We start from the raw sequence: 26,753 nt of genomic DNA on the forward strand, positions 1-26,753 counted from the left end.
ACATCCTTTCCTGGATTGTTAATATTAAAATTCCTTTTCAGTGTTGAGTCTTCACAGAGGGTGCTTATATATTGAATAGGGCCACAACATGCTCACTGCTGCACAGGAAAAGTAGGAGGAAGAAGCAGTCCCTGCCTATTGCGACTGATTCCTACCCTTTGCCGTCAAAATGCTGCTTAACTTATTCCCCTCATAAGGAAACCAAGTGTAACATCAGGTGAACAACCACAGAAGGTTGAAACAACCATGAAGGTGAGCTCAGAACAACTGATGGAGACAAACCCAAGTGCCAAGTGTTTTCTCCACCCAAGATGTACTTGCACGCTCAGCAGCAAGTCCTTGGTGTCACCCTGGCAGGTGTCACAGCTGTCTGGAAAAGGGAGCACTATGCCCACGCCACCAACATCCAGTGAGAGGGACTCTTGCTGGGCTTGCACTGACCTTCTCCAGCTCCTTCTCTTACAAGGAGTGAGCAGAGCAAAGCCAGCTTCTCCTTCAACTTCATGCATTGCATTTCCTCATTTTTTTGAATTAAAGGTATTAAAGTGTATGAGGATGGAGCCAGGCTCTTCTCAGTGACATCCCTTGACAGGACAAGGGGCCAATGGGTGCAAGCTGGAACACAGGAGGTTCCACATAAATATGAGGAAAAGCTGCTTTACAGTAAGGGTAACTGAACACTGGAACAGGCTGCCCAGAGAGGTTGTGGAGTCTCCTTCTCTGGAGACATTCAAAACCCGCCTGGACGCGTTCCTGTGTGATATGATCTAGGTAATCCTGCTCTGGCAGGGGGATTGGACTAGATGATCTTTCGAGGGTCCCTTCCAATCCCTGAACATTCTGTGATTCTGTGAAGATGACTGTATCCATGGAGCTGGCTGGAGCCACCAGGAAAGGAAGAGCAGGCTGGAAAGCTGCTTGTCTGTGGGGTGGTCTGTGCCCACACAGCAGCCTCAGACACGCACCAAGGGGAGGCCATCCCCGCTAGACTGCACAGACCTGCAGTAGTTACTCTCCATGTTGTAACAGGGATGCCAAATAAAAATGTCCTTGTTCACACGTAAGTGTGCTGTAAATGATCTCAAGGCTGAACTCCTTCTGTTTAAAAGCCATTTAGCTCAAAGCTTTGCTATCAAAATTATTATCAAAGTTACCTCACCTGGCACATCATATCTGTGTGCATTTTTTCTGCGTGCATGTGGCTATGTGCATAAAAACACCCACAAGACAGCAGATAACCAAAGTTTTCAAATGTGTATCAACTCTAAATCTGTTTCTTGCAGAGCAGGAACAGGAGGGGATCTCTGACTCCTTGTGACACATCTGAGCTAACTCCAACCCTCTGCTGCAACCACCCACAGCTGAGCACAGGCTCATGGCTGATGTGTTTTCTCACCTTTCTGGGGAGCTCGTCACTGTGCTCCCTCCTGCATGGACGCACTGCCAGCTGGGTTTGGGTGCACTCACCAGAGCCAAGCTTGGCTGTGTTCACCTGAATGCAGTTACTGCAGTAACCGCCTTGCAGACCTCTCCTTTCTTAGCTCAGTGCCAGCCTGCTAAATTTACCAAAATAAATAGTATTTATACATAATGTGCACATCTATGAGGAAAACAAGCTGTCTGGTGAATGCAGGCTTTGGAGTTTAGCTGTGAGTTGAGTCATGACTCAGGGAGCAGGTACAGACCTTGCAAAATTATGTATCCTGTAAGTGCATCAAAGTGGCCAGAGAAGGGAAAAAACAGCTGTGGCATGTTTTTCTCTCTCCTCCTCTCACTTTGGGACTAAGCCTATAAAAATAATGATGTGCCTTTCCAGTATTTTCATTTGTCTATGATTTTCTGTAGAGAATTGCATAACAGCAACAGTCCTATTAACATTCAGCACTCAGTTTTTTTGCTTTGTGCTTTCTCCCTTATTCCTTTTGCTTAATAAAAGAATGAATTTTGCATTTATTAGATGCCTGACAGCCCAGGAGACTGGGCTGTCCTCTTTTCAGCCGTTAAATAGGAAAACATGGGACTCACCTATGTGATAGTCCTTTCTCAATATGCCAGCTCTGTCCATACATTAGGAAGCAGACGAATTCAGATCACACTAAGCTGGTGATGCTGATGGGAACCTAAGGGAGCAAGAGGGACCGAAAGCTGTCACTGTCAGGGGGCAATTAGTTGCCAGATAGTCACATTTGCAAGCCCTAGGATGTGAATAGGTTGAAAAGTGCTGTGCGCAAGGACTGCTTTTCAAGCATGGGTTGGCTCAGGGAACTATACCTGGAGTTGCAAACTATCCCTACTATTAAAGTAAACAATATTTCCTCACTTGCATTTCCAATCATCTCCCTTTTATTCCCTGCAGGCCAAAAAAAACCCTTGGGGTTCTGGAAGGTACCTGTCCAGAAGGAAAGCACAGGCCCCCTCCCCAGAGTAGGGAAGGGGGAGTTGCTGCAATGCCTTGCTCTGCTGTGGTGTTACTTGGTCCCCAGCTGAGCAGGTAAAGCTGGGCAGCGGGAGCCACAGGAGCAAAACACACATTAGTCCACGCTTTCCCTCCCCATCCCTAACTCACTGTCGTGTGGTGTACAGCTGCGGTGGCCTAGCTGCATCCAGGATACAGCTCAGCGCTGCAGGGGACTGATCATCAGCAAGCGCGATACTTGGTTAGCACCAGTGGCTGGAGAGCCCAGGCCAGCGCGGGTATCACACACGACGCTGCTTGCAGTGTGCGGTCACTGCACAAGGGCCAAAGTCTGGGAGCAGTCAGCCTTGGAAGCCTTCACAAACAGTTGCTGCCTCCAAACGCTGCCTGAGATGCCTTGGTCAGCACAGAGAGACATGGCGTTTCCCCTGCAATGAATCAGCGCGGGACTTGGGTCCTAGGGCAGCAGGTCTGGCTCTCCAGAGCAGCAGCCGCAGCAGAAATCAGCAGCAGCTTCACTTAATCCAGTTACACCGCTGCAGAGCATCACAGACAGGTCGGAAACACTGCTTTGAGAGTGTGAAACCTAGTGAGGATTTGTCTCTCTCCCTCCTTCTTTGGGTAACGTTATGGAATGAAATATTTTTTACTTTTAGAGCCAAGAGAGGAAAAAGGCAAATCTTCACATCTTTTCAAGGGAATGGTAATGTTTATTGACATTTCTGATGCAGCCACTAGATGCCCCTGTGTTCTGAGGAGCGCTCCAGAGTGTGGCGTGGGTCGGGGTGCTGCAGCGAGGACCTGAACTTGGGGCTCAAACGCTATAGAAATCCTGATTGCTTCAGCCTTGTCCTCCCTAATGACCTTCTAATTAGCTGGAACTGTCCTTCCACGTGTGGCAATAAGGAGAGACAGTGCTGCTCAGTAATGGGCATGGTGTTCTCCTCCTGCCTTTTCTGCTCCAGTTATGTGGTGGCTCTGGAGGAGGTGACATAAAGCTCAGTCACCAGTGACTGCATCTGGGCATGACCACCTGGACCCACACACTCTGTCCCTGTGACCGTACAGCCCGTTGTGGTGTCCCACCCCTGGAATGGCACTCTCAGCCCCCGCTGCCCCTCGGGGTTGAATCAATCCATACCAGAAAAGTCAATCTCCAAGCAAAGCCATTACCCCAGCAGAATCATTTCCCTAATTAATCCTGAAGTGTTTCCTTGCAAATGTTTTGTACAGGTCCAGAAAAGAGACTGACGCTGTTCAAATGGGAGTCTGGCACTTGGTCAGCATGAGGGAGCTCTTGTGGCTGCTGAAAGAGTTCTGCATCCAGAAGATGAATGCTTGCACCACGTCCTTCCAACCCCAGAGAAAGCAGGCAGCAATGGTCACCGTAGAAAATCACATACAGCATTTGCTCCTTCTTAAGTGATCCCCACCCTAAAACGATCTTGACCTAAGCAAGGATTTATTTGAGGGTCCCTTAATTTAAGGAGGGCAAATGTTCCTGCTCTGATGGAGTCAGTTCCCTGGCCATGCTTCGTGGGGCTTGCACCAGCACGTTTTTTCTTACCTAAGTCCTCACCAGGCCCTAAGGTTAACAGTGCTTAATAAATATTACAGTCAGATACCCAACTCAGAAATCCTGTAAGATACAAAGCATTGATTTATGGATTTGGTGCAAAAAGACCTTGTTTGTGTCTGGGCGCTCAGTCTCACAAGGGACATTAGAGATCTCCCTGCTTGAGATTTTTTCTTAACGAGCGGAGTAAAGTGCTGGGAAACCTTCAGAAGAGAACAAAAGTGGGCTGTCAGGATGAGAATATCTATAAAGGTCTTCTGCTGCCTAATTCTTCCTGTTTTCAGGAGCAAGGTGCCTAATTAGCACTACTGAATGTGATGGGGGCTCAGAGCTCTGAGACATCTGGGAAGATGTACTTTTTCAGTTGACACTGCTGGAGAAGCTAAGAGCAGCTCAGAAGAAGCAGTGCCAGAAATTCCCAGTGACCTAGTATCGCAAAAACTACTGGGATCCAAAATACCTTTGCAGATGTTTAGAAACCGCGGGAGATTTAAACGCGGTGAAACCATAACAAACAGCCAGTCGGCAATGGCAACGGCGGCAGCAGCGGCTGAGGTTGGTGTGGGGAGAGATTGGGCAGTGGCGGGTGGGCGGTTTCCGTGCGGTTTCCGTGCTCGGGGGGGCCCGAAGCAGCAGCCCGAGACCCGCCTGGACCCGGAAGTTCCCGGCAATGAATCAGGAGAGGAGGGGGCGTAGCACCACCCCCTGTGATCGGGTGATAAAGAGCCTCTGGGTGGTCCCTGCCCAGAGGGGAGAGGGGGAGTCAGCAGTGACTGTGGGTGTCCCAGGGCAGGGGAGGGCACAGCCCCAGGGGCGTGGCAGTTTGCGCAGCAGTTCTTGCAGGCAGGGCGGCGAGCAAGGTAGGCGGGCAGGCAGGTATGGTTTCCACTCGGCGGGGCCCTAAGTCCCTTGCGGGTGCCAGAAAAGACATGGCAACCCAAACGGACCTGCCGCGGAAGCATGCGGAGGTGCAGGTGGCAGGCTGCAGGGAGTGCCAGAGCCTGGCCCTGGCACTCGAGGGTAATGGAGACCTCACCTGTGTGAGGTGCGAACAGGTCGACGACCTGATCTCCTTGGTGGCCCAGCTCAAGGAGGAGGTGGAAAGGTTAAGGAGTGCAAGAGCATCCCAGGAAGAGGATGGCGGGCAGTGCTGTTCCCTGCCTGTCCTGGGGAAAACGGACGGGCCTAATGCTCCCCGGGTAGTGGAGGATCCTCTTCCTCCTCCACAAGGAGCATGAGGAGACCTAGGGGAAGGGGGGGAATGGAGGCAGGTCCCTGCTCGGGGTGGCAGGCGAATCCCATCCCGACCTTCCTCCCCTCCCCACGTCCCCCTGCAGAATAGGTATGAGGTGCTGGAGCCTGAGCGTCTTCCTGAGTGTCAGGAAGATACAAATCTAGGTGAAAGACCCTCTACGGGGCTACGTAAACAGAAGCAGCCGAGTAAGAGGGTTGCAACCAGCTCCAAAAAGGAGAAAAGAAAAGTAATTGTTATAGGCAACTCCCTGCTAAGGGGAACGGAGGGCCCCATATGCAGGCGAGACCCGACTCACAGGGAAGTCTGCTGCCTCCCAGGGGCACGGGTAAGGGATGTTGCCAGGAGGATTCCTGAACTAGTGAGGCCCTCTGACTACTACCCACTATTAGTATTCCAGGTGGGTAGGGATGAGACTGAAGAGAGAAGTCCCAGGGCAATCAAAAGGGACTTCAGGGCCCTGGGGCGTCTGGTGAAGGGGGTAGGTGTGCAGGTGATATACTCTTCAATTCCTTTGGTATTTGGTGAAAATAGGGAAAAGACTATGAAAGTACAACAGATTAATATGTGGCTAAGAGACTGGTGCCGTAGGTGGGATTTTGGGTTTGTTGACAACGGGGCGGCTTTCATGGCACCGGGCCTGCTTGTGCCGGATGGGGAACAGCTGAATCAGAAGGGGAAAAGGGTTATGGCCCAGAAGTTGGCAGGGCTGATCAAGAGGTCTTTAAACTAGGTTCGATGGGGGAGGGGGATAAGACCAGGGCAGCCACAAATAAACCTAGGGGTGACAGGCCTGTGTCGGGGGCAAGGCCGCTAGCCCAGCTGAAGTGCGTTTACACCAATGCACGCAGTATGGGCAACAAACAGGAAGAGCTAGAGGCCACTGTACAGCAGGAAGGTTATGATGTGGTTGCCATCACAGAAACGTGGTGGGATGACTCTCATGACTGGAGTGCAACTGTGGATGGCTATAAGCTCTTTAAGAGGGACAGGCGAAGCAGGAGAGGCGGGGGGTAGCGCTATATGTTAGGGAGTGCTTGGACTGTGTTGAAATTGAGGAAGATGGTGAGGATGACAAGGTTGAATGTTTATGGGTGAAGATTAGGGGGAAGGTCGGCAGGGCGGACATTACGGTGGGAGTCTGTTATAGACCACCCAACCAGGATGAGCAGGCGGATGAGGCGTTTTACAAGCGGCTGTCAGAAGCCGCCTGGTCGCCGGCCCTTGTACTCGTGGGCGACTTCAACTTGCCGGATGTCTGCTGGAAATACAACACGGCAGAGAGGAAGCAATCTAGGAGGTTCCTCGAATGTGTGGAGGACAACTTCCTCATGCAAGTGGTAAATGAGCCCCCTAGAGGAGGGGCCCTGCTTGACCTGTTGTTTGTGAACAGAGAAGGACTAGTGGGAGATGTGAGGGTCGGTGGCCATCTTGGGAGTAGCGACCATGAAATGTTAGAGTTTTCGATAGTGGGGGAAGTAAGGAGGGGCAAGAGTAGAACTCCTGCCTTAGATTTCCGGCGGGCTGACTTTAGCCTGTTTAAGAGGCTGGTGGACCGAGTCCCTTGGGAGTCGGTCCTGAAGGGCAAAGGAGTCCAGGAAGGCTGGACGTGCTTCAAAAGGGAATTGCTAAATATTCAGGAGCAGGCTGTCCCAGTCTGTAGGAAGGCAAGCCGTCGGGGAAAAAGACCGGCCTGGTTAAACAGGGAACTTAGACTAGAACTTAAGGAAAAAAAGAGAGCCTACTTGCTCTGGAAGAAGGGTCGGGTAACTTGGGAGGTCTATAGGGACGTGGCCAGGTCGTGTAGGGAGAAGATTAGAAGGGCCAAAGCTCAATTAAAGCTTGATTTGGCTGCTACAGTCAAAGACAACAAAAAAAGCTTTTACAAATACATCAACAGCAAAAGGAGGGTCAAGGAGAGCCTCCACCACTTGCTGAATGAGGAGGGTAGTGTAGTGTCAGGGGATGAGGAAAAGGCAGAGGTGCTCAATGCCTTCTTTGCCTCGGTCTTTAATGTCAAGACTGGTTGTCCTCAGGAGACTCGGCCTCCAGAGCCTGAAGTTAGGGATGGGGGGCTGTGTGAACCTCCCAGGATCCAGGAGGAGATGGTTAGTGACCTGCTGTGCCAGCTGGACACCCACAAGGCTGTGGGCCCGGATGGGATTCACCCTAGAGTAATGAAGGAACTGGCAAATGAACTTGCCAAACCACTCTCGATTATCTACCGGCAGTCCTGGTTAACTGGAGAAGTTCCAGATGACTGGAAATTAGCAAATGTAACGCCCATCTACAAGAAGGGTCGGAAGGACGATCCAGGGAACTATAGGCCTGTCAGCCTGACCTTGGTGCCAGGCAAGGTGATGGAACAGATCATCCTGAGTGCCATTACACGGCACATGCAGGACAATCGGGGCATCGGGGCCAGCCAACATGGATTCATGAAAGGCAGGTCCTGCTTGACCAACCTGGTCTCCTTCTATGACAAAGTGACCAGCTTAGTAGATGAGGGCAGGGCTGTGGATGTAGTCTATCTAGACTTCAGTAAGGCATTTGACACTGTCTCCCACAGCATCCTCCTAAACAAACTGGCTGCCTGGGGCTTGGATGGGTGGACTCTTAAATGGGTTAAAAACTGGCTGGATGGCTGAGCCCAGAGAGTGGTGGTGAATGGGGCAAAGTCCAGCTGGCGGCCGGTCACTAGCAGTGTTCCCCAGGGCTCAGTTCTGGGGCAGGTGCTGTTCAATATCTTTATAGATGATCTAGACGTAGGGATTGAGTGCACCCTCAGTAAATTTGCAGATGACACCAAGCTGGGTGGCAGTGTTGATCTGCTGGAGGGTAGGAAGGCCCTTCAGAGGGATTTGGACAGGTTAGATAGATGGGCCGAGACCAACGGCATGAGGTTCAACAAGAACAAGTGCCGGGTCTTACACTTGGGTCACAACAACCCCATGCAGCTCTACAGGCTGGGGGAAGAGTGGTTAGAAAGTGGACCGGTGGAAAGAGACCTTGGGGTGCTGATCGACAGCCGGCTAAACATGAGCCAGCAGTGTGCCCAGGTGGCCAAGAAGGCCAATGGCATCCTGGCTTCTATTAGGAATAGTGTAGCCAGCCGGTCTAGGGAAGTGATCGTCCCTCTGTACTCGGCACTGGTGAGGCCGCACCTTGAATACTGTGTTCAGTTCTGGGCCCCGCACTTCAAGAAAGATGTTGAGGTGTTGGAGCGAGTCCAGAGGAGGGCGAGCAAGCTGGGGAAGGGTCTGGAGTGTCTGACCTATGAGGAACAGCTGAGGGAGCTGGGGTTGTTTAGCCTGGAGAAGAGGAGGCTCAGAGGTGACCTTATTGCAGTCTACAACTACCTGAAGGGAGGTTGTAGTGAAGTGGGAGTCGGCCTCTTCTCCCGGGCAACTAGCGATAGGACAAGAGGGCACAGCCTCAAGCTTCGCCAGGGGAGGTTCAGGTTGGACATTAGGAAGAATTTCTTTACAGAAAGGGTCATTAGACATTGGAATGGGCTGCCCAGGGAGGTGGTGGAGTCACCCTCTCTGGATGTGTTTAAGAAAAGACTGGACATGGCACTTAGTGCCATGGTCTAGTTGACACGGTGGTGTAGGGGCAGCGGTTGGACTCGATGGTCCCTGAGGTCTCTTCCAACCTGGTTGATTCTGTGATTCTGTGAAACCAGTAGTTACTTACTCCATCTGTCACCCACTGCAACTAAAAGGGTTTCCCCGCTTCCATCCAGAAGCTCTGGATCAGGGTGTAAACCTCGTGACACCACTCCTCTCAGCATCCTGCTGCTAGGAAATGTGTTTTGCATAGGTTTTTGGTTATGAAGCATGAAAGGTTGGTAACCAGCCTTATGATCATGATGGTACCAGCATAACAGCATTTCAGGCAGGCTTACGTAGATGTGTCACACAGCATGTGGCACAGGCAGCCCTGAGGCTGGGCTTCCCCTAGACTGACACTGTGCAGGCCAAGCCAATTCTCTGGAAATCACATATCTCCCGCTATTTTTTCCTAAATTTGAAAAAAAAGGCTAAAACGTACAATAGAAAATGAAGCCTGGATTAACTGATACCCCTCTTCTCTCAGTGATTTCCTTGTGTTTTCCCTTGGGTCTGAGCTGCTGTGTAGGATTACGGCATTCCAGAATCATTGGCATAACGATAACACAACTAAGAAATATTGAGACTCCCCTCTCCATGCTAATCCATGCCAAGAGAATACTGAATGCAGTAGATAAAGGAGTCACTAACACTGAGCTACATTTTGCTTCTACAAATTGCCTCCCAGAGGCTGTAGCCATTTTGCAACCTTTTCAGTTCTCAGAGACAATGGCTTCTGTGCCCATAATTAAGAGTTTGATATGCCACCAGGTCCTGTTTATCACGATAACTTATTTTGCAAGAGAAAAGATCGACTTTTTGCAGATCTTTTGAATATCTTTCAGCCAGGCCATTAGATGGGGCTGTGATACTGGGGATTTTAATCACTGATATTCATTATTCAGTTATTATTCATTTATTTTAATAAAGAAGCTGCATATTTTCTTTGTTTCACAGGCAGCAAGATCTGGTGAGGAATTTCAAAGCATGGAATAGTTGGGTTATCTTCAGCATTGACTAACCACATTCACAGGTTTGCAGGGTGAACATCAGGTTGAGCTTTCTGTTCTCCTCCTAGCGTCTCACAGAAGGTATGTGAATTGTTAGGGCCCGAGTTAGATTCTGGGCTCTGAGAAGGTTCTTTGTGATTCCAGAGAGCGACATTAAAACACAAACAAGGTCAGATGCTGCCCCTCAGACCGCTTTATTGAACGAGAGGGCAGGGAGAAAACAAAGCGATAGGAAAGGTAGGAAGTGAGAGGAGAAAACTAAGCAGGAGAGTGGAGAGAGCAGCAGGGTTAGTCACCACCACGGACCCAGCGGTGTTCCGTCGGTCCTCGTTCCTCAATGGGGAGCGCACAGACGCAGAAGAAGCAGAAGTAGGCGCTGATCGGAGCGGGACGGAGGCAGTGGGAGAGAGCACCAGCCACCGAGCCGGGGGGGGGAGAGGGAGCAGGGAGGAAGCAAGGACCCAGCGGCTGGTCCATGGGGTCCTTTTTATGGAGAGAGGGCGGGCGTGTGCACTTGCTTCATCCAATGGGCAGGTGTCTCCATGCTGCCTCGTCCAGTGGGTGCGTGCCTCCGTGCTGGTCTCCTCCAATGGATGCGTGCCCTCGGGCCTCAGCAGCAGAGCTTGTCACTGGACGCTATGGTGAACTTTGAGATGTTTATCTGCCATTTTTTGTGGTCCACCACATGAATCCAAGGCAAAGACACCTGTAAATATGGCACGCATCAGAAGACATATGGAAGCAGTCTTTTATCTCATGTGATGATTAATTGCATGTTCCCAGCTGGAATATAGTTTGAGAGCTCAGTGCAGTTCTTCAGTAGGAAAAAAAGGTCTGTGCAATCATTTTAACAACTGTGAGCAGAGGGTCCTGGAAATGGAACGTGGCATCAGTCACTGTCTTATTAAGAGCGCACATGAGATTTTATGGCAAAAAGTCAGATTTCTTTAGTGTCTCCTTGATGCAAGATGATGCAAAGGGCAAAAGTAACTTATCTGCAAACTGTATGGCCTCAACCAAGAGCAACTGCTCTAAGTATGCTGAGCAGCCAGAGATTGAGTTATTACGTACACTATGTATGTGTGTGAATGTATTTTAATATAGTGATGGCTTCCGTGACAAAAACAGTATCGAAATCATGGTATCTCATGACTCGTTTCCTTGCTGTTTCACTTCGGTACCAGGAGGCAACCTGATTTCCAGCTGACTTCTCTCCAAACTCCCCTGTTTACACGTGCTGGTGGGTGGACTGTGTGCCCTTGTTTAGTTTCTTTTCACTGCACTGAGGAGGACACAGGGAAATTGCAAGCCAACCAGATGAACACCAATGTGAACAGGGAGGGAGTGCCTGTGGTATGTGAGCGATTAGGAATCAGTACAAAGAAAAGCTTTTAGGATGCCAATCTCAAATGGTTTGGGCCAAACCATTTTGCTGAGATGAGCAGCTGCGGTGCTGGCAGGATCCACAGTGGAGCAGAGGATCACAGTGTACAAGGAGGTTTCCTGAATCAGGGAATCCTCAGGGGAGCAGAGAGACCTGCCAGGAGCCCGCAGCTCGCACAAAGGTGGCTGACAAGCCCCCACACCTATAAAGGGAACCCCCTGGGAGAGCTAGCTTAAGGGGATTAAGGGGAAAGCAAATGATGTTGATTGATGGCTGTCTTGGTCACAGTGACCACAAAGTAGTTGAGTTTCCAGTTGTCAACAGGAGAAAAACTGCCAGCAAAATTCAACCCTGGATATGGGGAGAGCAGACTTCGGGCTGCTGAAGGAGCTAGTTACTAAGGTCCCCAGGAATCTGCTTTTGAAGGTATTGAGGTCCATGAATGCTGGTCACTTTTTAAAAGCCATCTCTTAAGAGAGCAGGAGCAGGCAATTCCAAAGTGTCGGAAGTCAAGCAGACAGGGCAGAAGGCCAGCTTGGCTGAGCAGGGATCTTTTAGAATTTAGGTGGAAATGGAAAGTGTATGGACATTGGAAGCAAGGACAGTGACACGGGAGGACTACACAGATGCTGTTTGCCACTGTCGGGAGAAAATTTGTGAGGCCAAAGCTTCATTACAGTTCAAGCTGGTCAGCACTGTGAAGGACAACAAAAAGGGCTTTTTAAAATATGTTAACAGCAAAAAGAGGATCAGAGATAACATTGGTCCATTACTTGATGAGGTTGGTCGCCTCACAAATAAGGATGTAGACAAAGCAGAGATGTTTAATGCCTTCTTTGCCTCCATCTTTAACACCAGTGATGGGCCTTGGGACTCCCAGAGCCCTGTGTTGGAAGACCGTGACTGGGGGGATGATAAACTGTCAGCTGACTGAACTTGAGACCTTCTGCTCCAGCTGGATGCACAGACAGCTGTGGGGCTTGATGGGATTCATCTCAGGGTACTGAAAGAGCTGGCCAATGTTATCGTGGGACCTCTCTCCATTATTTAGGGTAGGAAGGCCCTACAGAGGGATCTGGACAGGTTAGATAGATGGGCCGAGACCAACGGCATGAGGTTCAACAAGAACAAGTGCCGGGTCTTACACTTGGGTCACAACAACCCCATGCAGCGTTACACGCTGAGGGAAGAGTGGTTAGAGAGCGGCCCGGCGGAAAGAGACTTGGAAGTGCTGATCGACAGCCGGCTAAACATGAGCCAGCAGTGTGCCCAGGTGGCCAAGAAGGCCAATGGCATCCTGGCCTCTATTAGGAATAGTGTAGCCAGCCGGTCTAGGGAAATGATCGTCCCTCTGTACTCGGCACTGGTGAGGCCGCACCTTGAATACTGTGTTCAGTTCTGGGCCCCGCATTTCAAGAAAGATGTTGAGGTGTTGGAGCGAGTCCAGAGGAGGGCGACCAAGCTGGTGAAGGGTCTGGAGGGTCTGACCTATGAGGAACGGCTGAGGGAGCTGGGGTTGTTTAGCCTGGAGAAGAGAAGGCTCAGAGGTGACCTTATTGCAGTCTACAACTACCTGAAGGGAGGTTGTAGTGAAGTGGGAGTCGGCCTCTTCTCCCGGGCAACTAGCGATAGGACAAGAGGGCACAGCCTCAAGCTTCGCCAGGGGAGGTTCAGGTTGGACATTAGGAAGAATTTCTTTACAGAAAGGGTCATTAGACATTGGAATGGGCTGCCCAGGGAGGTGGTGGAGTCACCCTCTCTGGATGTGTTTAAGAAAAGACTGGACATGGCACTTAGTGCCATGGTCTAGTTGACACGGTGGTGTCAGGGCAATGGTTGGACTCGATGATCCCAGAGATCTCTTCCAACCTGGTTGATTCTGTGATTCTGTGATTTTTCAATGGCCTGGGGAGTCTGGAGAGGTCCCAGTCTACTGGAAGCTGGCAAATGTTGTCCCAAATTTTTGCAAAGGATAAGAAGGAAGACCCTGGTAATTACAGGCCTGTCAGTCTCATTTCAGTGCCTGGTAAAATTATGGAGAAGGTTATTCTGGGAGTTATTGAAAAACACTTGAGAGACAATGCAGTCATTGGTCATAGACAGCACAGGTTCACAAGGGGAAGGTCCTGCTTAACTAACTTAATTTCCTTTTATGACAAGGTCATCTATCTAGTTGACCAAGGGAAGCCAGTAGGCGTGGGGTTTTTGTATTTTAGCAAAGCTTTTGATACTGTCTCTCACAGTATCCTTCTGGACAAAATGTCCAGCGTACAGCTAGACGAGTCCATAACACAATGGATGAACAACTGGCTGACAGGTCGGGCTCAAAGAGTTATAGTAAATGGGGCTGCTGCCCAGTCACCAGTGGGGTTCCCCAAGGCTCAATTTTAGGGCCAGTGCTCTTTAATGTTTTTATAAGTAAGCTGGACACAGGAATCAAATGTACATTAAGCAAGATTGCTAATGATACTAAATTAGGAAGAGCTGTGGACTCCCTCGAGGGTAGAGAGGTCTTACAGAGAGATCTGGATAGATTAGAGAGGTGGGTAATCACCAACTGTATGAAATTTAACAACAGCAAGTGCCAGATTCTGCACCTGGGACAGGATAATCCCGGTTATACAGACAAAATGGGGGGCAAGAGATTGGAGAGCAGCCCTGTGGATTGATGGCAAATTGATGGCACAGTGTGCTCTGGCAGCCAAAACGGCCAGCCGTGCCCTGAGCTGCACCAAGCACAGCATAGCTAGCTGGTTGAGGGAGGCAATTATCCCACTCTACACTGCACTGGTGTGGCCTCACCTCGAGTACTGTGTGTAGTGTTGGGTGCCTGAATATAAAAAGGACATCAAACTATTAGAGTGTGTCCAGAGGAGGGTGACCAAAATGGTGAAAGGCCACAAGGGCAAGACTCAGGAGGAGCAGCTGAGGTCACTTGGTTTGTTCAGTTTGGAGAAGAAAAGGCTGAGGGGTGCCCTTATCACAGCCTACAGCTTCCTCCAGGGGGGCAGTGAAAGGGGAAGTGCTGATCTTCTCTCTGGTGACCGGCAATAGGACATGAGGCAATGTAATGAAGCTGCATCAGGGGAAGTTCAGATTGAACATTAGGAAAAGGTTCTTCACTGAGAGAGTGGTCGGTCACTGGAACAGGCTCCTCAGGGCAGTGGCCACCAAGCCTGTCAGAGTTCAAGGAGAGTCTGGACAACGCTCTTAGTCATATGGTTTAGTTTTAGTTAGTCCTGTGAGGAGGAGGGAGTTGGACTTCATGATCCTTACAGGTCCTTTCCAACTTGAGATAGTCTATGATTCTATGATTCTAATGTAAATAACATCAGGCTATGCCAATTAAATTTATTATCTGTTTTTGCCTGTCATCATTGACAGTTTTGATTGGTGAGCACCACAAAAACAGTCCTGCAGTCCACTGGGTCTGTTTTTTTTCTGTTTTCTTTTGTTCAGCCCAACTAGAAAACTCTGACGCATTGAGGCAGACGTCAAATACCTAGCCCATTTTCTATTTACTACCTGACGGTAAACATGTCTCAGCTTGGGGAATACCCTGATGCTGGCTTAGGAGGTGAGAGGACAGTAGCCCCCCCTCACTCCCTGGCCAGTACCCAGAGCGGCACACACAGGCCACCAGACCACATTGCAGCTTTTCTCATCCACAGCACATCTGGATCCTATCCTGACTCTGCCTCCTGCATCAAGTCAAGGTCGCTCACAGCATTCTCTGGTCCCCTGTTCTGCAGAGGAGAACTACCACTGCTCTTGATTTCAGGAGCAGAGGGGGACCACATTTGCCTGCCATGCAAACCTCAAGCTCTATCTTAGCAGATGCATTTTTAAGCCAGTGATTTTTCCATACCACTGTACACCGTAGATGAGGCCTATTGAAGGGTGTAGAATAAAGAGTGCCAAACATGCACAAAATCTGTTATTATACATATCTCAGCACAGACCTCCACTTCAGTCTTGCAGTTTGCTAGGCTGAGGCACTCAGACAGTAGAGAAACAGCTGCTTCTACTTCAGGTCAGTTAAGTGTTGCGTTAAGATCGAAGCATTCTTTTAGGCTGTTGTAAAATACAGCACTTACTCAAACTGAGAAATTACTAGTTTCTCCAGTCCTGCACTTTCTGGTTTGTTGCTACAAAAGGGGTGTTGCTGGAGAAAATACCTTGAGTTCCAGTGGTTCTACCAAACCCAGAAAGGTCATTACAACCACTGAGGCTTAACAGTAATTGTTTCGGCTGTTTTACTTTAGGAAAGGATATCACTGGAAAGGCTGCCCTATGTTTACCCTTTGCAGTGGCTACACCCAGGGTCTAGGACATGGTTTGATTTTCCAGTTAGAAAGCAAAGAAGTCAGGTGGGGTAAATCTAGCACACTGCATGCTGCAAGTTGCCATCAGTGTGTTGTAATGAATGCGAGCACATTGCTGAGGCCACTGCTCCCTAGCAGGTAATTCCTGGCCATTCAAAAGTACCCCAAATACAGGGATCTATTAATCCAGATGTTGTCTCATCAGATGTATTTGGTTTCATTCCTTGCTCCTAATTATTTCCTGTATTACAATATCATAGGAACTAGCCTACAGGTGATTTTAACATGTTACTTACAAAGAAAAGACAACATTTGATCCTAATCATTTGTTTCCTTGGGCTGTCAAATAACGGCAATAATCATTGAATCATAGAATCATAGAATGGTTTGGGTTGGAAGGGACCTTAAACATCATCTAGTTCCAACCCCCTTCCTACAGGGACACCTTTCCTCTAGACCAGGTTGCTCAAAGCCTTATCCAACCTGGCCTTAAACAATGCCAGGGAAGGGGCATCCACAGCTTCTCTGGGCAACCTGTTCCAGTGTCTCACCACCCTCACGGTCAACAGCTATTCAATGTCCAGGTGGACACCAGTGACGAGTGGCGTTCCCCAGGGGTCTGTATCGGGAGTGGTCCTGTTTAACATCTTTGTTGACGACATGGACAGTGGAATTCAGTGCGCCCTCAGCAAGTTTGCCGATGACACCAAGCTGTGCGGTGCGGTTGACACGCTGGAGGGAAGGGATGCCATCCAGAGGGACCTTGATAGGCTTGAGAGCTGGGCCTGTGCAAACCTCATGAAGTTCAACAAGGCCAAGTGCAAGGTCCTGCATGTGGGTCGGGGCAATCCCAAGCACAAATACAGGCTGGGCAGAGAACGGATTGAGAGCAGCCCTGAGGAGAAGGACTTGGGGGTGATGATTGATGAGAAGTTCAACATGAGCCGGCAATGTGCGCTTGCAGCCCAGAAGGCCAACCGTATCCTGGGCTGCATCAAAAGAAGCGTGGCCAGCAGGTCAAGGGAGGTGATTCTGCCCCTTTACTCCACTCTTGTGAGACCCCACCTGGAGTACTGCATCCAGCTCTGGGGCCCCCAACATAAGAAGGACATGGAGCTGTTGGAGCGAGTCCAGAGGAGGCCACGAAGATGATGAGAGGGCTGGAACACCTCTCCTATGAAGAGAGGCTGAGAGAGTTGGGGCTGTTCAGCCTGGAGAAGAGAAGGCTCCAGGGAGACCTCATAGCAGCCTTCTAGTACCTGAAGGGGGCCTACAGGAAAGCGGAAGAGGGACTTTTTACAAGGGCAAGTAGTGATAGGATGAGGGGGAATGGTTTTAAACTGAAAGAGAGTAGATTTAGATTAGGTATAGTGACATCAGGATTCTGTGTCAACCTGCCCAGCCAATAACCACCCATATCCTGTGACATTCAAGCTAAGCTGCACATTTGCATAGGTTGGCATCATTTCAGGTGTAAATCATCCAACAGCATACCTTTCCATTGGAAAGTGATGTGGTGACCAACCCTCCCACCTAACTGCCTAGAGTATCAGGCAGCCTAAAGCATTTGACAGGAGCCATACGTGACAGTGAGAGAATACTGAGATGCCTGTATTCTTCTTGCCAGTGTAGTTCCTAATGCCTTACTTGACGTCAAGGAGTCAGGACACAGGAGAAAAAAAGATGCATGCATTAGTTAGGAACCTCAAAAGCATGCAGGAATGCCACTTCCACCAACAAAGGCAAACCTACTAGGTTTCCTCTGGCAATACTCCAGTTTAAAGGTGGTGGAGGTGGGTGGGAGACAACCCTTGGCTTTTTTCTCCATATGACTATTTATTCTCAGCACACAGTCTACCTTGAGACTATCAATTCTCTCATAAGCCATTTCTTGATTCAAATATACCAAACCTTCTCATTCATAGACATATCTGGAAATATTGGGTTCCCATTTGGGCCAAGTAAGTTTTGCTGGAAGTGCCCTCTCTTCCATCTAGGCAGAGTTCTTGGCTTTTACGTGTTTGACTAACATCTCCAGGTGTCTCATGGGTGGGTGGAGTGGTAGGTTCCAAAATGTTTCACTGCACGTTTCACCCATTACCAATGATCCTACTCTTTCTGGGACAATTTGGACCTGCTATACATTTGATGTGCAATTGATCTGGGTATGGAGAGAGTGTCTGATGCATCCTAGAAGTGTTAGACTCACTGTTATACACATATTTGGGCTTGGGAAATCCATGACAGATATGGCCCGTTTAGGAAATGTGTTGTTCAGGTTTCATAGTGCAGAGATTGGTAACAGTTGATATGCAAAGTGTAACTGATGCCTTCAAAATTATAGTTATATAAAAAGCCCCAGCTAAACTATATTATTGGCTGAGAGAACCAAGAGGTGCAAGGGATGAGGGGAAAGCAATGCATTTTATTCCACTTAGTACCCCTCCACATCTGAGTTTATAAGGAATTTGAGACAGTATTTAAGACTTTATCGTTCTCTACAACTACCTGAAGGGAGGTTGTAGCTGGGTGGGGGTCGGCCTCTTCTCCCAGGCAACTAGCAACAGGACTAGAGGACATAGCCTCAAGCTGCGCCAAGGGAGGTTCAGGTTGGACATTAGGAAAAATTTATTCACAGAAAGGGTTATTAGCATTGGAATGAGCTACCCAGGGAGGTGGTGGAGTCACCATCCCTGGAGGTGTTTAAGAAAAGACTAGATGTGGCACTTAGTTCCATGGTCTAGTTGACACAGTGGTGTTAGGTCAAAGGTTGGACTCGATGATCCCAGAGGTCTCTTCCAGTCTAGCTGATTCTGTGATTCTGTGATTTCCTAGAAGCAGGGTCAGTCTTTAACAATAGAAAACTGCAATGGTTTTAAAGATACTAAGGCTACTTTAGTACTGTGAATAAGCAAATGAAAAAAACAAATTCTAGGAAAAGGGGAAAGACAGATAAATGGAACATAAAGAGGATGCAATAGAAACTGGAGGGGAAAAGAATAAAACCTGAAAAAAAATTCCCTAACAACCTTCCTCCCTCCGAACACACAGTCTCCCACTCACATACACAGAGCTCCACAGAGGCCAGTTTAACATGACCTCATAACCTGCCTTATGAGGAAATGTTGAGAGACCTGGGGCTTTTTAGTCTGGAGAAGAGAAGACTGAGAGTGGATCTGATTAATGTGTATAAATATATGAGGGCTGGGTGTCAAGAGGAAAGGTGCAACCTCTTTTCACTTGTTCCCTGCGATAGGACAAGGGGCAATGGATGCAAGCTAGAGCACAGGAAGTTCAACCTCAACATGAGGAAGAACTTCTTTACTGTAAGGGTTACAGAACACTGGAACAAGCTCCCCAGAGAGGCTGTGGAGTCTCCTTCTCTGGAGACTTTCAAGACCCGTCTGGATGTGTTCTTGTGTAACCTGCCCTAGATTGGTCCTGCTCTGGCAGGGGGGTTGGACTTGATGATCTCCAGAGGTCCCTTCCAACCCCTAACATTCTATGATTCTATGATTCTATGAGGAATTTGTATTGCTCTCAGTCATTGTGTTGTGTCCTCTGATGTAAGGGACCGATTTGTCACTAATGAGGAAACCAATTAAGCACTTTATTATGTCTCTATGTCCCACTGACTTCAGCAAGTTGAAATCATTGGCCAAAAGACAATGGAAGTGCACGCTTACTCACCCCTTGCTTTGGCTCAGAGTGCTTTGGGGAAGGGATTATGGCCATTCTAGGAATGTGAAACTGGCCATCAAATCCAGACCCTCCCAGCTGTGGGAATGATGGAGCAGATGTTCAGACCAGAGGGATCTTCAGAACATCTGTTCTGCTTCCCATTCCTCCTCCCCAACCAGTTACCAAATACTTCTTAAGACTCTCTAAGATGATCTACACCTTTATTTGCTTGTTAAGCATCTAACAAAGCTTGGGATTTCCTCATGTACAGAAATAGGCAGCTAGGTTTGATCTCTGCCCAGGAGGAACATGAGCAGATACCACACAAATTCTTCCAAAAAGACACTCTGCCACCTCCTGCCTAATTACACTAAACCCTGGAGAAAGAGGGAGGAGAGGGGTGAGGGGAGGGGAGGGGAGGGGAGGAGATGCCTGTGACTGTCCTGGCACCCGTCACAGCACGAGTCACAATGGGGTCAGTTACTGAGGCGGCTGCAGGCAGTGCGGCCCCAGCACGGCCCGGGCCAGAGGTGAGTGTGCCGGAGGCGTGAGGCGGCGCTGGGCGGGACAAGGGCCGTGCCAGAAAGGCGGGCCCCGGGGCGGGATGTCTGACCTTGCGCCGTGGGCAGGGCACGGTGCTGCCAGCACCGGGGCGGGGTGCAGGCCTTGCCGCCTCCCAGCTCCCTCGCCCCCTCTCCTACCTGCCTCCCTACTTACCCTGCGGCTCCCAGCCCCCGCCCAGCCCCTGCCCAGCCCCATGGAGCCCCCTTGCCTCCCCTCTCCTGCAGGCCATGACTTTGGCAATAGTGTTTCGCCTTGAGTCGCCGAGGCGAGCAGCTCCGGTGCCGGCACTGGGGTGGGGGGGGGTCCCGAACCGGGGAAACCTCAGGGGGAGCTGAGAGAGTCAACAGCAGCTCGTGCCACAGCGGCTGAGGAGACTTGGGTGGGACTGGGAGTAACGGCGGCCAAGCCGCGCCCCGCCGCCTCCGCCATATAAAAGAAGCCCTCAGGGAGCACCGGCGGCCGGCCGGGGTGGGTGAACAGGTTGTAGTGCGGCAGTTTGCGCCGAAGGGCGTCCAGGAGGACCGTGCAGAAGGGCGTGCAGGAGGCCACGCAGGAAGGCTATGCAGGAAGGCTGCTGAGGCTCTGCCAGCTCAACCAAGGGGCAATGGTATCCACCCGGCAGAAAGCCGTGGCCTCTCTAAGCTCTGCACCCGCTACAGCTGATGCATCTTCCCAGACAGAGTTCCGGGGGGGAACACGCTGACACCCAGGTGTCCAGCTGCAGGGTCTGCCCTGCTCTTACACCAGTATGGGATGGCAGGGGTGAGCACACCTGTGGGAGGTGTGCCCGGGTAGAGGAACACCTCCGCTTAATGACAGAGCTCCGAGCGTAGGTGAGTAGGTTGAGGGCTATCAGGGAGTGCAAGAGAGAGCCAGACTGCTGGAATCGCACCCTGCTTTCCCTGAGACAGGCACAACAGGCAGACAGAGCACATGATGTGGGGAATTCCCTGTCTGTTCTCTCCCTGGCTGAACACAGTGACTTAAGAGATAAGGGCAATGGTGACTAGTTCCTGCCTGGTGCAGCAGGTGCGTCTCCTCTGTGACTACCCCACCTTCCCAGGTGCCCTTGTGTAATAGGTATGAGGGTCTGCATGTGGAACCTCGAACAGTAACGAGGATGATGGTTCATCTAGCTTGGAGGTGTTGTTGAGGTTAAGTCAGCCTAAGCCCTGTGTCAAAACTGCTGCCATAAAGGAAAAAAGACAGGTCATTGTCATAGGAGACTCCTTTCTGAAGGGAACAGAAAGCCCGATATGCAGATCGGACCCACCTCACAGGGAAGTCTGCTGCCTCCCTGGGTCCTGGGTTAAAGATGTGAAGAGAAAGCTTCCCACCCTAATACAGCCCTCAGATTATTATACATTATTGATTTTTCAGGTAGGCAGCGATGAGGTTGCTACAAGAAGTCCAAGGGCAATCAAGAGAGACTTCAGGACCTTAGGATGACTGGTTAAGGGACCAGGAGCACATGTAGTGTTCTCTTCTATCCCTCCAGTTGCAGGAAATGGAGAGAGGAAACAGGAAGAGACAGCAGATCAATATATGGCTCTGAGATTGGTGTCACTGGCAGAATTTGGGGTTTTTTTGATCATGGGTCAGTCTACACAACACCAGGCCGGCTGGCCACAGGTGGGATACACCTGTCGCAAAGGGAAAGAAAGGATCTTTGCGGAGGAGTTAGCAGGGCTCACTGAAAGAGCTTTAAACTGGATTTGAAGGGGGAAAGGGATAAAACCAGGCTCACTAGGGATAAGTCTGAGGGCGGCAAGCCAATGTTTGTGGGATGGTGTGCTAGTGAGGTGCTTCGGTCTACTGTCTCAGTGGACGCAGGCAATGGAGAGCTATGTGGCAGCAGAGACCAAAGGGTGAGTGATAGGTTAGAAACCACAGAAGTGCCTGAGAACGGTCATGTAGGAATTAGGGCTTCTCCCCTCAAAAAAGGTGGTGGGATCAATAGCCCAAAGGAAGTGCATCTACACCAATACACGCAGCATGGGCAACAAACAGAAGGAGCTGGAAGCCATTGTGCAGCAGGAAAACTATGATATAGTTGCCATCACAGAAGCATGGTGGGATGACTCCCACAACTGGACTGCTGCAGTGGATGGTTATAAACTCTTCAGAAGGGATAGGCAAGGTAGGAGAGGCGGTGGGATGGCCCTGTATGTTAGGGAGAGTTTTGACTGTCTAGAGCTTGATAATGGTGACGACAGGGTTGAGTGTTTATGGGTAAGAATCAGGGGGAAGGCCAACGAGGCAGTTATCATGGTGGGAGTCTGCTATAGACCACCCAGCCAGGATGAAGAGGCAGATGACATATTCTATAAGCAGCTGGGAACACTCTCATGATTGCTAGCTCTTGTTCTTGTGGGGGACTTCAACCTACCGGATGTCTGCTGGAAATAGAATACAGCAGAGAGGAAACAATCAGGAGGTTCCTGGAGTGTGTGGAAGATAACTTCCTGACACAGCTGGTAAGTGAGCCAACTAGGGAAGGTGCCCTGCTGGACCTCTTGTTTGCGAATAAAGACTTGTGGGTGATGTAATGGTTGGAGGCCGTCTTGGGCATAGCAGTCACGAAATGATAAGAGTTTTCAGTTCTTGGAGAAATAAGGAAGGGGGTCAGCAGAACTGCTACCTTGGTCTTCCAGAGGGCAGACTTTGGCCTGGTTAGGAGCCTGGTGGACAGAGTCCCTTGGGAGGCAGTCCTGAAGGGCAAAGAAGTCCAGGAAGTCTGGACACTCTTCAAGAAGGAAGTCTTAAAGCCTCAGGATCAGGCTGTCCCCATGGGCTGAAAGGTGAGCTGGCAAGGAAGAAGACCGGCCTGGCTGAACAGAGAACTTTGGCTGGAACTCAGGAAAAAAAAGGAGAGCTTATGATCTTTGGAAGAAGGGGCAGGCGACTCAGGAGGACTACAAAGATGTCGTGAGGCTAAGCAGGGAGAAAATTAGCATGGCCAAAGCCCAACTAGAACCTAATCTGGCTTCTGCTGTAAAAGACAATAAAGATGTTTCTATAAATACATTAGCAACAAAAGGAGGACTAAGGAGAATCTCCATCCTTTATTGGATGTGGGGGGAAACATAGTGACAAAGGATGAGGAAAAGGGTGAGGTGCTTAATGCCTTCTTTGCCTCAGTCTTTAGTAGTAAGACCAGTTGTCCTCTGGGTACCCAGCCCCCTGAGCCGGAAGGCAGGGACAGGGAGCAGAATGAAGCCCCCACAATCCAAGGGGAATTGGTTAGCGACCAGATACACCACTTAGACACACACAAGTCTATGGGGCCTGATGGGATCCACCCAAGGGTACTGAGAGAGCTGGCAGAAGTGCTCACCAAGCCACTTTCCATCATTTATCAGCAGTCCTGACTAACCAGGGAGGTCCCGGGTGACTGGAGGTTGCCAAATGTGCCACCCATCTACAAGAAGGGCAAGAAGGAGTACCGGGGAACTATAGGCCTGTCAATCCGACCTCAGTGCTGGGTAAGGTTATGGATCTTCTTGAGGGGAGGAAGGCTCTGCAGAGGGATCTGGACAGGCTGGATCGATGGGCCAAGGCCCACTATATGAGGTTCAACAAGGCCAAGTGTTGGGTGCTGCACTTGGGTCACAACAACCCCGTGCAACACTACAGGCTGGGGGAAGAGTGCCTGGAAAGATGCCTGGCGGAAAAGGACCTGGGGGTGTTGGTCGATGGGCATCTGAATATGAGCCAGCAGTGTGCCAAGGTAGCCAAGAAGGACAACAACATCCTGGCTTGTATCAGAAATAGTGTGGCCAGCAGGACTAGGGAAGTGATTGTCCCCCTGTACTTGGCAATGGTGAGGCCTCACCTTGAATACTGTGTTCAGTTTTTGGCCCTTCACTACAGGAAAGACCTTGAGGTGCTGGAGCGAGTCCAGAGGAGGGCAACGAAGCTGGTGAAGGGTCTGGAGAACAAGTCTTATGAGGAGCGGCTGAGGGAACTGGGATTGTTTAGTCTGGAGAAGAGGAGGCTCAGGGGAGACCTTATTGATATATACAAGTACCTGAAAGGCGGTTGTAGCGAGGTGGGTGTCGGTCTCTTCTCCCAAGTAACAAATGATGGGACGAGAGGAAAGGGTGTCAAGTTGTGCCAGGGGTGCTTTAAATTGAATATTAAGAAAAATTTCTTCACCGAAATGGTTGTCAAACATTGGAAAAGGCTGCCCAGGGAAGCAGTTGAGTTACCATCCCTGAAGGTACTTAAAACACTTATAGGGAAGGGAAAAGGGGGATGGACTGGAATGGGAGAAAGAAGAGGCAGGAGAAAAAGAGAAGAAAAGGGAGAAGAAAAGAGGGGAAGAAAAAAGGAAAGAGAAAAGGGAGAAGAAAAGTAAATGGAACAGAAAGGAAGGGGAGAGGCGAAGTCAGGCAAGGCGAGGGCGTGGCTGTGATGGGCTCTGGCACCTGTGACATCACAGGGGACGAGTCACAATGGGGGCAGTTGCCAGGGGCACCAGGAGGCAGCACTGCCCCAGTACGGCCTGGGCCAGCGGTGAGTGCACATGCAGTAGGGAAGCTCGGCTGGACGAGGGCCGGAGCAGAAATGTGGACCCCCGGGGAGGGGTGTCTGACCCTGTGGCGAGGGCCTGGCACTCGGGGGAGCTCGTGGGCAGGGCACAGTGCTGCCAGCACTGGGGCTGGGCACAAGCCTTACTGCCTCCCAGCTCCCTCGCCCCCTCTCCTACCTGCCCGCTCCCACCCCCGCTTCCCCTGCCCAGCCCCACTGAGCCTCCTTCTCTCCCCTCTCCTGCAGGCCATGGCTTTGTCAGTTCTGTTCATCTTCCATGTGATAGGCATCATCCAGTTGCCACTGGAAGTCGGAGATGAGCTGGATGCGGCTACGTGCCAGCGCATGCAGCTGCGTGAGGAGTACCTGAGGCAGAAAATGGCTCAGCTGCTTAAAGAGGTGGAGCAGAGTGCCCAGGTCCCGATGAGCGTGGCCAGGGAACCCCTGCGCTTTGCTGCCTTGAGGCAGTGGCAGTTCTGGGCCTTTGCTGGAGGCCTGGTGCTGCTCTTTTGGCTCTGCTGGTGGCTCTGGAAAAGGAGCCGTGAGCCAGGAAGCAGCAGCAAGGGTGGCAGCTCCAGAAGCCTTGAGGACGAGGAAGAGGAGGAAGAGCAATTACATATGGACAGGTTTCTGGATGAGTGCACGGTGCGGCCACTGCCGAACAGGCAAGAAATATGCATGGTGGTGGAAGAGCTGGTGAGGGACCTTCTCCGTGTCTGCCGAGCACTCTCTGGCACTAAACTGATGCCGCGGCTGCAGGCACCTGTCGGGGTGGGCGGCTTCCTACGCGGCGAGAATGCCTGTGAAGAAGACCTTGTCTTTCGCCTGCTTGTGGACCTGAAGGCACCCCCTGGCCACTCCTTCCACCTCGAGCTGGACACCGAAGGAGAGGTGCTGGTGAGGAACTGCGGGCGTGTGGAACTGGAGTGCTTGTGCAGAAGGGAGCAGTTGCTGGGGGACATGCTCTGCTTCCTCCACCACCCTGAGGATGAGCTGATGAGGCAGGAATTCAGCCTCCTACAAACCCTCTGCATCGGCTCGTACCTCGATGTGCAGAAAGCTGCCTTGTGGCTCCAGCAGCTGATGGAAACAGCCTGCGTTGCTGAGCCTCGGTGGGCCAAATGCCAGGTAACAGTGCTGCCCTCCAGACGATTCTGCAAGCTCAAGGTGACCAACAGCCGCAGGACATCCCTCTCCATTGAGCTGATCTTGGCGGTGCAGCAAGGCAACTCGGACACATTCGTGACCATGGAGTAGTCAGAGGTCAGTGTTTCCAATAGTGTGAGGTCTCTGGAGAGAGCACCCAAGAGAGAGCGTGAGATGGGCGTAGAGGCTGCTGCCAGAGACAGAAAGGAAAGGGAAACCAAAGAGCAGCAACGTCGTCCTCTGGACGGTCTCCTCAGCATAGTGACTGATGATGACTGCAGTGGCTGCAAAGATTACTTTCACCCTGCTTTTTCATCACACAGTCACATCCCAGACGGTTATTTCACAGGGGCCTAGACATTTCCAAGTGAGAAGCACCGCTGATGTGTCTCCGTGCGTTCACTGAGGCCGGGATGAAGAATCTGCCCATCCCAGACACTCCCTGGGGAACTGGTGCCGCAGAACTAAGCGTGCTGGACATGGAGAAGACGCTACTCAGTCGGCAATGGGAAGTGCTCCTGCACGTTTTCTCGACAGCAAAACCACACTGTGGAGAGTTGTACCCGATGCAGCTGAAGAGGCCATTGCAAGGAGGCTTGTGACAGAGGCTGCATTGCCACCTGGTCAGCAACCACCCGTCCTCTTGGGGAAACTCCATTCCCTCTGGGCTCTTTACCCTGTGTAAGGGTGCCAATAAATGTTTCTCTGCCAGTGAGTGCCTGTGCAACACTTTGCTGGGGAATGTGGGCTTTGGGTGCTGACTGCTCAGCGGCCTTAGAGTCAGGGAGCATTTTGCAGAAGAGCTGATGCAGTGGGCTCTGGTTTCACTGATTCTGTAACTAAGGGTCCCCTGTCTGTCTGTGCTCCTGTGCTGGGGCAATGAGACTAACTCACCACCCTCCACAACTCTGCATGTTGCCTCTTGCTCTGTGGTGTGTCAGGCTCAGAAGGGAAAGGAGGTTTCCCTGAAGAGCACTCCCTTCTTTCTGTGTGGAGCTGGATACACAATCCCTCACTACCTAGTGGCAGCTGGAGTCCCACTCCCTTGGACCGCAGGGGTTCAAAGCTTTCCAGGACACAGAGGTTGTGTCCCCTGACGCAGTACTGGCCAGCACCGGAGTCCTTGGAGACCTGGTCCTGAGAGTGAGGCAGCCCAAAGCAATGGGTTGCCCACCTTGGTTTAGTTGCAGTGTTCTTTTAGGTGGAAAGGCACGTAGGAGAGGCCGACACTGGCACATCTGGGGAGGTAGCAGTG

At 50.7% G+C, this 26,753-nt stretch overlaps 1 protein-coding gene across 1 annotated transcript; it reads left to right on the forward strand.

Annotated features, from left to right (window-relative positions):
• The first annotated feature begins 23,312 nt into the window (after nt 1-23,312).
• Nucleotides 23,313-25,609, forward strand: LOC137661764 (inositol 1,4,5-trisphosphate receptor-interacting protein-like 1). Its single transcript, XM_068397391.1, has 2 exons — nt 23,313-23,642; nt 24,599-25,609. The coding sequence occupies exons 1-2, from the start codon at nt 23,313-23,315 to the stop codon at nt 25,607-25,609; spliced, it is 1,341 nt and encodes a 446-aa protein (XP_068253492.1).
• The last annotated feature ends 1,144 nt before the right edge of the window (nt 25,610-26,753 follow it).

The sequence above is a fragment of the Nyctibius grandis genome, chromosome 4 (assembly GCF_013368605.1).
Source record: "Nyctibius grandis isolate bNycGra1 chromosome 4, bNycGra1.pri, whole genome shotgun sequence".
Taxonomy (NCBI): domain Eukaryota; kingdom Metazoa; phylum Chordata; class Aves; order Nyctibiiformes; family Nyctibiidae; genus Nyctibius; species Nyctibius grandis.